At 37.9% G+C, this 11,700-nt stretch overlaps 1 protein-coding gene across 3 annotated transcripts; it reads left to right on the top strand.

Moving 5' to 3' along the window:
* The first annotated feature begins 3,508 nt into the window (after positions 1–3,508).
* Positions 3,509–11,578, top strand: LOC131791050 (neuronal acetylcholine receptor subunit alpha-10). Of its 3 annotated transcripts, none has more exons than XM_066171080.1 (7): positions 3,509–3,888; positions 6,413–6,574; positions 7,619–7,716; positions 8,131–8,273; positions 8,761–8,805; positions 9,256–9,365; positions 9,791–11,578. In XM_066171080.1, exons 3-7 carry the CDS (start codon positions 7,650–7,652, stop codon positions 10,947–10,949), a joined length of 1,524 nt encoding a protein of 507 aa, XP_066027177.1. In that variant the 5' UTR covers positions 3,509–3,888; positions 6,413–6,574; positions 7,619–7,649; the 3' UTR covers positions 10,950–11,578. The 3 variants fall into 3 exon arrangements, with proteins under 3 accessions (XP_066027177.1, XP_058964346.2, XP_066027178.1); XM_059108363.2 differs by lacking the exon at positions 3,509–3,888 and adding an exon at positions 6,041–6,123; XM_066171081.1 differs by lacking the exon at positions 3,509–3,888 and adding an exon at positions 6,215–6,314.
* Positions 11,579–11,700: the final 122 nt, after the last annotated feature.

The raw sequence follows: 11,700 nt of genomic DNA on the forward strand, positions 1-11,700 counted from the left end.
ATCAAAATATAAACAAGACGCCTTGTATCTGTGAATCGATCGAGCCCTTAATCTGGGAGAATACGACCTATTTTCACCATCCTTTTTGCGATATCTTATTCATAGCCGGTTCTGTAGGTAAATCTTAAACATCAGTGACTAAGGTCATTAAGAAAATTTCATTGACACTGTGCTGGGATAAAACAGCATCAACGACAGTATCTGATCGGTTTTTCTTTTGTTTTCTTTTTAAAGGGGGCCGAAATCTGCCTAAGGGGCGTATGAGGGGGAGTAAGTATAGGGATTGGAGCTACCAACCGTATTTGTATTGAAAACTGATGAGGTTGTGAAGGAAGAAAACGAAGGATGGAAGTCACCAGGATGTCATTCAATTTCAAGATGAGGCGGATAAAATCGCCTCCTTTAATCTTAAATAGCCAAATCCAAAGAAGTATTTCGTGCTCCCAAACTTTATTTTTCAACAGTACTACCAAGCGATTTCTTAAGGAGTAAGTTATCTAAGTTCCTAAAGAGACTGTAAGCTGTGTCGGTGGAGGATATTATAAGATAGTCAGTAGTCAAATATGGAAAGCGCCCTAAAGTCTGAAGAATAACGAAAATCGTTTAAACTGAAAGAGATTCATAACTGCTCGTTTTGTGTTGTAAGCGGCAGTAGGACTCCCCAGGGATTAAATTGTCAAATCCATTGATCTCAGTTTCCTGTCTTTTCTCTTTACGAATAGCAACGTGACGTGACAAAGAGTAGTGAGACAAACGATAAAATGTTCACGTTTTCTATAACATTCGGGCCATACAGACTATCATATTTTGCGTATTTGATACGCAATATTGTTTTCAAACTGCTTATCACTATCATAAAATTCTCTCGACCTCATTTTTTAAAAACCTTTTCCGTCGCTATCCAGCCGTTACAATCTACTCAGTAGTTTTGTCCAGAAGTTACATAACAGGGGATTCCTCCTTATGTTCCATTTTTTCTTCTTTTCATCAGAAACCTGTCAGTATTTTTTATACATAAGATTTAGTCTCAGGTCGTCGAGACAAGGAAAGCGTCTCAAAGCATGAATCTGACGAAGAATAAGCTTTCCGTCCTATTTAGACAGAGATTAAAATGGAGGCAAGATATGATGACGGTATTCAGTGCCTCGGGAATCCTTTATTTATTTATTAATTCCGTTTTTCTTCATTAATTAGTTCACCTTGAGAAAGAGGCTTGAGGTTGGAAATGGCCATCTTACAACAAATCATTTGTTGAGTCACCAAGTTTGATTCGTCTCTCTCGCCTATTCAAGGGCACCTTCAGTAGAAACTATTTATTTAGCCGAAATTGTGGCTGCACTGCTCACAAGGAGTGAGAAACCCACAGAAATGTTGTGCTACAGACTAATCATCAGTTCATTCGCTACATTAGTCAATGCTATAACTTCTGCAAAACACGACATCTCTTGTATTTTCCTTTTCAAAACTTGTCAGTATAACTCGATTCTGTCCTCAATCTCCTTCAAAGCCGTTTCGTGACATCTGCAGTCGACTTCACAAGTTTTCATCCATTATTTAAGCTGAATACCCGCACAAATTAATGGAAGGTAAAACATTGTCGAAATTTTAATAAAACCCGTCTTGCTACAATCTTGAGATGAAAAATATTAAAGCCACCTGTCATTCTTACGAGACATAAAGTGCCTTCTATCTTCTCCCATTTCAATAATTAACTCACGATAATGCGAAACCAATTTTCTGCTTTTTTCTGCTCAGAAAGTAACAAAGTTACGCTTGTTATGCGATTAACAAGAAATTAACCGTGGCCAGATCTTTCAGTAGTGTTTTCACAATCATGATTTACAGTCACCGTTTTATCGCTGTTACCATCATATTTACAATATCAAAATTTTATAATAATCATATTCAGTTGTATATAAACTTTGATCTACAATTAATAAAAATCACCCAAGTGATTTTTATCTATAATCCAACTCTCTCAATGAGTGTGCAACCGTCGGTTCGATATGGAACTTATTTTATCCGCTAAGCAAAACATGTCATCTGACTTAATTGCATCTGATTGGAATTTCTTTCGCGAGATTTATTCTTCACTTTGTGCACTGTCGTGTATACATATCTTGGAATCATCGGCAAAGGTTGTTGAATTGATGATAACAGAAAATTACTTACGATAGAAAGAGAATAACACCGATTTATTTTGGTGTTGTCGCTAATCAAATCCCTTAAAATCAGTCATGAACTTCAGCCAGGAATGAACCTCTCAATGCAAATGAATCATGAAAGAGCAAGGGAAAGCTCACAACAAGGGCTAACCCTTTCACTATCAAGATCTCCTTCAATTCTCCTTTACCACTATCATGTATTTCTTATAATGTTCGTTGTGAGAATTTGTTGTTTGGTCAGACAACCTCTGCCGGTGATCGATTTCGCTCTGTTCCGTTCCCTGGCTGCTTGTAACTGTGTTGGTACCGTATGGAAAAATTATGTATCGGTCACTTTTAGAGATGAGGAGGGAAATAAAAGAAGGTTTACTTGGTCAACTGCGTTCACATCCTCTTTTTGTAATTATGAGGCTCGATATGAAGAGAAATTATGTCCCCGGTTTTTTTCTCCTTTTCATATCTAACAGTGTCGGAGCATCAGTATGTCACCCCGCAGGTAAGTAACAAGAGCTCGCCAGATCTGAAAACGTACTATTCTCTGCAGTACAGGGTCTCATGAGCAATAACCTTTTTAAAACTGGTTCATGGAGAAACTTGAAATTCTCTCTATATCCAAGGGTCTTCAAGTTTATCCGTGTACAGCGGTGTCAACATACCACAGAAAATCTTTTTAACTGTTTTTATTTCGAATTATTATCTTATAACATTGCGAAGAAGTTGAAAGAGAGATGCAGAGGATTTTTCTGGAATTGTTTCAGGTATTATTGAAGATGATTTCCAAAACCTTTCCATCCAAGTTTGCTTTTGTTTACAGTTCTCTATATGGAATTGTATACTAAATCTTCCCTCGCGGAATTTAATACGCAATAACAGCCGTAGAGCGTCGGCAACCATGACGTTATTGGAAAATAAACTTATCCACGCAAGATTGTCATTTATTTTTTCTGCTGTCATGTACTTATCTACTTAGACTGTTTTGTCCCCTGCCAGCTAGTCTCAATCGATCATGATAATAGGAAAGAAATTAGACATCGCAATGAAATTCATTTCCAGCTTATTTTTGTTGTCATTTCATGTTATAATATGTTAGTCGCAAAAAAGATTAAGCAGAAGAGGAATGAAGAAAACATGACATCACAGTGCACTTCATCACTGCACTTCAGGTTTTTTCAGACGCAAACCGTCTTAAAATGATACCATCTCCTGGGATATCGCAGCGATAAAATACCACAACAGGCATTGCAGATGAATTCACCTGCTGTTTATCTTGACAGCGTAAGCAATAAAAAGTATGCTCCCGTTCTATTTATCGCAAAACACAGCAAGCACTCTGTAAACTTTATCAACCATTGTGTTATATACAGAGGCACAGTTATTAGCTTGATCATAATTAACTACCTCACTACATGACAAGGTACCCCAGTGGCAAAATAGATTTAAGACCTCCAAGTCATGTTAACCAAAATTTATGCCGTGACAATGCAAAACCGTGGGCCTTGAAAGGCAGTAATGATTGAAAAACGCAAACAAGCTCATCCGCAAGTGGATGAGTACCGAATACGGTACTGAAGGTTTTATACATTGTACCAGAGAAAATTTCAGAGCTGATCGCAAAATCCGGGAAAGACTGGTCGACTGGGAGAGATTCTGTGGGAAAATGACTCGTTCTGTTGTAGTGTGTTGTTAAGTTCAGGAGCGAACTGTTCTCAATTGTCATCAGAAGGTATGTATGTATGTATACAGGTTATTCACTTTGATTTAGCGGCTTAAAAATGTTTTGTTATGCTATGTTTCCTAGCTAGGTTTTCCGGAGTTGCGGTATCACATGCATTTTGTCGAACTGATTCGAAACTTCAAGACTGCTAAGATTCAATTTATGATAGTCGTTACCAGTTTCATTTCTGAAAGTGGAAGAATAGAGTTTTGTAAAAATCACCAGTTGGGAATTTTGAAATATTGCTGAAAAAAACCTTATAAACAATCTAACAACTGAGACCTCCTAACATTTTTAAAGGACTCAGTCGAGAATATATAGATGAAAAGAGTTTTCCTAAATTTGGGTTAAACGTACTTAGATTTCGTCTGAATAAAATCGAATTGTTTGTTATGGCGTTATCATGCAGTTCTGTGAACTTAACTCAGTGAAATTCTGTGCTGGTCCGAGAGAATGAAGGATAAGATACTTCCGGCGAAGACGCTTTTGAAGACAAATTTAAACATTTGAAAAGATACATCCACTGACACAATTTTTGCTTGAGAAGGAGATTTTTAAGTCAGTGCCATGTTTGAGTGCGATCCACTTCATGCCTTTCTTGTTTTAACCTTGAATGAACATAGTGATTCTTGAGTGTGTATTCCTTTTTTGTTTGTTTTTTTCTTCAATTTCCGGCCTCTCTTTTGCTTAGCCTGCGAAAAAGGATTCATTTAGTATACAAGGCTGAAAAACTGATAGGCGAATACGAAAATAGATCGGTGAGGACTCGGCGAGTCGAGCATTCTTCCCCAGATCGCTCTCGGTTGACCAACCCGCCAGTTCTCACATATTTTCACTCTCTTTTCACATGGCTCGGGACAAGCAGAATGATTGGCGCGCTGGTCTTGGTTCGAGCCTTGGCTTGGATCAATGTAGCAGTGTTCTCGTAAAGGGGGGGAGAAGAAAGTTTTCTCTGAGAGTACCGTTCTCTATCCAGCAGAATAGTGAGAGAACATCTAAAGAAACTATCACAATACCTTGGGAAGAGGGCCCGTCATCTGTTACCATCCCATTCCGGGGGATTCGCTATAGAAATACTTATAAAAGCTCTCTGATACAGACACCGGAAAATTCTCCAAGACATAGTTACAGGATCTGAGGGGGATTTTACTTTCGTCATAGGCAGAAGTCAGAAATCAAAAGCAGTCAGTGATCAGTGCTATTTGCCAGCATATACGTAGGCACACTGAGGAAGCGCTGCATTCAACCAAAGAGCGAACGTAGTTAGCTTTTGAAAACCTTACAATTCCGTAACCAAAACAAAACCGGATCTTTTTAATTATATCCCATTGCAAGGTCGCTTTGTTCAAAGGTCGAAAGCAAAGACACAAAAGAATGTAATTTAAACTAATGCGTTTCGCCTGAATTCCGTAAAAATGAACTTACAAACAATTGCGTGAATTAGGTTCATGAATATTTTAGGTGAATGTCTGCCTTCACCTGCCGTTACAAATTTAGATGTGGAACGTAGTTTTTATGGGGGAAGACCTTTGAATGTATTTGATTAGTTCCGTCTTGAAGTGAGACCAAATCGGGGTAAAAACAGGATATTTTGAACTTGAGGAAAAAAATTAAGTAAACGTCATCCAACTGCTCCAAATGTGTGCAGCGATGTGAGTTGTTGACAGCCCTACAAGGTGAACTCAGTGGAGACATACTGCGATACAATTTCTGATTCACAAAAAAAATTCAAAGTGAAGTGTTAGACTGGAATTGAATAGGAATAGTGCTTTTGAGGGCTTTAAGATTAATTCTGAAAATATTTCTCGTCAGAAGTATTTTGAAAAATATTCAACTGAAACCATGAAATCATAAACTTGAACATAAGAATAACTCTATGATATTCGGGTTCGTGGGAAAGTCATCAATCAATATATCAAAACATTGTTTATATATTCATGCGGTAAACTCTCTCAATTGTCATAAAAAAAAACTTCATACGCCAATCCTCTTGGGTCGTGAAAGTAATGACAAGGATTGTAATTAAAATTGATATGTGTTTGGCTTCGATAACCAATATTTGGCACCCACCAATTTAGCTCTCACTGTCTAATGATATATGTCTCAGGAATTAACCAAAGCACGTTATGAAATTTTAATTGAAGGCATTTAGAGGCGACTGAAATGAATCTGCTATCTTTACACAGTGGTCGCATATGAAAGAAAATATGTTGCGGATTATTGAATCAAATTTGACGGCTACCGGTTGGTAAATTCATTAGATTGTTGTTTAAAATCAGAACATTCCCGTTAGGTAATTTCAAGCCATAACATTACGATATAATATGTTCCTCGTGAACTATTGAATGTTTATCAGTTATCTATCCCCAACAACTCTGTTTTGTTCTTACGGATCACTGAGCTCAACAAAAAATACACATTTAAAGCACGCTTTGGTAAGTAAAAATCTTGATGTAGCTAATCACACCAGTTTGGAAATGTTTGCCTTATTTCAATTAACATTAAAATTAAAACTTTGTTTATTCCAAACCAGATTGCTTGTTACGCGAATAAAGTCGAATATGGGTCAAAAGTGTCATTTGGTTTAGAGAACCTCTTCCGAAGACGTTTTGCGCAGGATGTGTGATTTTTTATGAAATTATGGTTGTTACTGCCGGCGACAGAAATGTATTAGGGAAGCCGTTTAAAGCGAGAGGTATTTAAATTCTTTTGTATTCTGCCCACCATACGTGTGATGACAGTTGTATTCAAAGTTACATGCCAAAACTGAAGGAAACAACCATGGGAAAACAGCCTTTGAGAAATAATTTCGCCGGCGAGGACAAGTTAAGAGTTTCAAACAAGTCATTTTAGAAGGATAATGTTTTACCAAACGAGAATCTTGTATAGCAAGTGTTTGTAACGGCGGAGCGATGTGGCACGAATTCGCTAAAAGTGTCATTTTGTGGCCAGTTTTCTACTTGTGTTTGAAAGTGATCCAAACATTACTCGTGAAATTTTTTGTACTAAGGTATTGATATCAAGTTCTCACACAGCTTGAAGTCTGATGGTAGCTTGTCAATTATTCTTGAATTCAGCAATTTTTTCCAAATACACATTGCTTTAAAATATGCTGGTGATGACGTAACTTCTGAAGAACAGTGTTCAAATTTTTGCTGATTAGACTCTGTAAATATTACCTACCGTGCGTGGACCGTGTGTGTCAGTGGGTACGAGAGAATGTGAAAAAAAAAATTAGTTTTCGCTGCAGAAAGTAAAGCGTCATAGGTTTCTGTCCTACCTTTGCTCGCTCGAATAAAAACAGAATTTATACTAGGAAATCTTACGAGAATTGTAAGAGATTTTATTGAAAACAACCACTGTCAAAAGATATCTAAGAATCCACAGAATCCACACATGTACATTCCAAATTTTATTGCTGGGATCAATGATTTTCATAGAAGCGTACCTCAAGATAGTTCTAATAATTTTTAATTCACGGTCGTAATTCCTCACTTAAAGAAATCGCAACTGGAGTTTACATAGGTACTGCCTCTTAAGAAAGCGAAATGTTTCATGCAAAGAATAATCGACTCAGTAACAAGTTATGATTTATGATTTTAAAGTTATTTATTCCTACAGCTGTATAGCAATGCGTCAATGATCAGTCAGATAAAAGTTTGTTTAAATGAGTTTAGGAAAGTACTTTCCTTTCCCAACAGATCATCAAACTATACTTTTATGATTTTTCTCTACACAGATTAGAAGAAAATTTAGACCTTGATCTTATTATGACCGCAATGGGTGGTCGTTGTTTCCGACTCATCGTCGCCTGTTTCCTGTCGTTGTTATCATCAGGTAAGAAAATCTTGATAAGAATTCGTTTCTGTAACCTTAATTTCTATTTGCGCAGCAAATAACGTTTAAAAACAATCTCTGAGGCAATGACAGGTGATCTGTTAGCAAATTTCGTTAGAATATATATGCTGGTATTTCTCAGTTTTAGACCTGAGGTTCCAGATAACTGTTCAGCTATATGACTCGATATATCAACAATCAAAAGAATTAAAAAAATTTGTTTTTTTCTTTTTAATTCGTCATTCTAAGGCCATATGTTTTATGTTACAGCATTTTTGCAAATTAATTCAAGGCTGTTGCGTCAGCGCATTACTCTTGAGAATATTGAATAGTTACAAATTTTCAAGATATGTATAAGAGATTATCTATAATCTCTTGATATGTGTAATTTAAAAAATTTTTTTTTCATTTCAGTGCGAACGGCAAATCCATCTGCCGAACAAGTATTGATTACGACTCTTTTAAAAAATTACGATCGAAATGCTCGGCCAGTGCTCGACAGACGAAGACCCACAAACGTCACGTTCGGACTTGAGGTTGTTCAGTTAGTGAACGTGGTAAGACTTATGTCGATGTAAAGACAGCGGTCAAATGTCGAGCATGCGCAAGAGGATTAAATTTTGGCCGACGCGCTTCAATTTCTCACCAAAACTTTCAAGGGAAAACATGTCAAAAAAGTTCAAACGTTTACAGATATCGGTTGAAGGAAACGGAAGTAGGGAAAGGGAAACCCTAAAAATTTTCTTTGAGAGTTCTCGAACCGACATAACTTATTTGATTGCGGATACTCTGCTGTTGAACATTCTGTCCTAGGCTTTATCTAAAGGTTTTTACGCTCTTTAAAAGACTCGAACTGACACGCTTGTTATGACTCCGGAGAACCTGAGTGTACACCGCGTTGTCATAACAGCGTTCACGCATGCGCACGCGTTTGGCCATTGTGTTGCATGATGACGGATAAAGATTCCGTCTTTCTCTGTTTTCGTCTGCCCTTCCCAAGATGATCACATTAACGATGGAACAAGTTTCTTTTTTTATGCTCAGGATGATCGTAATCAGATGTTAACAACGAATGTGTGGGTTAGACAAGTAAGTTCATTTATTAACATTTTTTTAAAAATAGAAATAGCTTTTATCATCCGGCAGAAGACAAAACAGTTGTTTTCAAATTTTCTACTTGAATCTACTTAATAAGTTTATCTTACCAAAGCACCAACTTCTTTCAAAGACTAATCCCTGAGAGCTGGTTTACTAACCTAGAGCAGACTCGCCTCAACAAAAGTCAGCCATTGTCTGCACCATGCAAACGACTTATTCACTGCATTAACATCCTAAACGGATAGAACAGAACGATGTAAGTTAACCCAGGAAATAACTCTAATGATGACTTCTCCTCAAGTTGTCGAAAACGTCAGTCACCACAACCTACAACGTTCCTTCTAAGGACTACATTCGCCCAGATGATCAAACCACACTATCACATTTAATTTTACAGCTGTTAACATTACTGTAAAACTGACCAGTCAGTTGTCATTTTAGAGATGGAGAAATGAGCTGCTGACCTGGAAATCAGCAAACTACAGTGGAGTAAAAACAATACGAATAGATCCGAGAATGGTGTGGATACCAGACATTGTGCTCTACAACAGGTATTTTTTTTCAAAAAGTATTTAAAAATTATACATTAATTAAAAAAACTTTAAAAAATAACAAATACAAACATGCTGATTTATTATATATGTTTCAATCGGTCGAAAACTTATCGTTAATCCACGTCTCAAGTTCTCCCTATATCCCGCGGGGGTAACTACGCCGCAAAACTTATAGGAAGTGTGAATTATTGCTTGAAAATCAGGCACACCCCCTCTATTGCTCAATAAATTTGTTTTATACAATTCCAGTGTGCTTTGATTTTTCGGGCGGCTTTACTCTATCAATCGAAGTGAATATCTTAGCTGCGCATGGGTGGTTTATGGTTGCTTGTTTCTGGGACGAAATTTTACTCGTTGTAGGATCACTGAGACATGAAAAAACTTTGAACTTCATACAAAAATATTTTGATTTTCCTTCCCAGTGCGGACAGTCTTTTCAGCGGTGGCCTTGAAAAATACAAGACACGTGTTATTCTGGTGCAGGATGGTCGCCACGCCTGGTACAGTCCAGCTTCTTTCCGAAGCACGTGTACCATCGACGTGACATATTTCCCGTTCGACGAGCAAACATGCACCATGAAGTTTGGCTCTTGGACATTTGTGGTTACAGATCTAGACATAGAGGCGGAAGACACACCCACTTTCTCGGACAAGTACGTAAAGAGCGCTGAATGGGACCTGATCAGAGCTTCTAAGAAGCGAAACGTTCAATTTTACGAGTGTTGTAGCATTCCTCTTGCTGATGTAACCATCGAGATGGTCATTCGACGTAAGCCTCTCTTCTATGTTTTCAATCTAATCACACCGTGTATGATAATGCTGACCATGATCCTCCTGGGGTTCTTCCTTCCACCTGAATCAGGAGAAAGAATCACGCTAAGCATCACGGTCCTATTGGCCATGGCTGTATTCTTGCAGCTTGTGGCGGAAACTCTACCGCGAAACTCAGAAACTATCCCATTACTCGGCAAATTCTATATAACCATAATGGCGGAGATATCCATGTCTCTGATGTGCACTTGTTGGGTGCTGAACATTCATCACAGAAATTCCGGTCGTTCTATCGTCAAAACACCTCAGTGGGTTGAAGTTTTTGTCCTTGGGTGGATGGCTAAAATTCTGTGTGTGAGGAAACCAGGCGTGGAAGTTGAGAAAATTTCCATAAACAACAAACATGAAAACCGTAACGACGACGACGTAATTCAAGTGAGAGTTTCGCCGCAAGACCTCAAGGGAAAAATGTCCTTGAACGGCGAAGCGCATACGTTGTTATCGATGAGTCACGTGACCCCTGTTTGTCGATCGATTGGGCAGATACAGAAAAGATTCTCGCAGCATAATGGTGATGCGAAAAATTCTGAGGAGAAAGAGAATGTTTCAGGCGATAATTTGTCTCGAAACTTAGCAGTGTTGACTGAACACGTAAAATTTAGTCGAGATATCGAAGACAATCAAAAGAAATGGAAACATGTTGCTATGGTGATGGACAGATTCTTTTTTTGGTTTTTTATTCTCACTGTTTTGACATCAACGCTGGTGATATTTAAGGAGAGAATACGTCAAGGACGGGACAGCTCTTAGAGACTTGTTGACCATTTTTAAAGAAACTAGCATGTAGAAAAACACACTGTCAGAGGAGAACTGAAGCCCAAATTCATGTAGTTTTTTTCAACGTAGTTCGTACATTTAAGTATGATGGAGTAAATTTCCGTAATGTTTCCTTCCTCGAACGACAGTTTTTATTCAGGAAGCGAAGGATTTTTTGGTAACAATTGGCTCGATATTTGACCGTGGTACTCAGAACACGTATGTCAGTGATTTCCCCATCAGGTCTAAACCTTTTTTTTTATCAAGGGTCACTAAAATAATTCCTCTCTACCCGTTCCTTGCTGATAAATCCCTCTCACGAGAAGCCAATTGCCAGTTAATACCGGAATACCGGAGGGGCCTGTACTCTGTTCTTCTACAACTTCCTAGGCCTTGCGCGGTTGTCAAAACACGGGGCTTAGAATGATGGATATGACTTTAACTATCTGTTCACCTTTACTTTAAATACATCTCTATTATCATGAAACATTGGTAAGTTAATACCCTGAGTGCGGGAGATTTTATCCAGCGTATCTCGGTTATTGTGGGCGTAGAAACTCGCACCAGCTGCAGTCTTGTAACAAAGCAACTTTTCCTTTCAGCCAATTTTATAGATAATAAAGCTTTTTTAAATCCCAACCACGAATCTGAGTTATAATTTGTATCGCCCAGCATGAAAATTGAATTACTGTGAAAGTAAAATTGCAAAGCTCGAGGTTCCTTTGTCGCAAGTATTAAATGAGAC

This window comes from Pocillopora verrucosa, chromosome 8 (assembly GCF_036669915.1).
Source record: "Pocillopora verrucosa isolate sample1 chromosome 8, ASM3666991v2, whole genome shotgun sequence".
Lineage (NCBI taxonomy): Eukaryota > Metazoa > Cnidaria > Anthozoa > Scleractinia > Pocilloporidae > Pocillopora > Pocillopora verrucosa.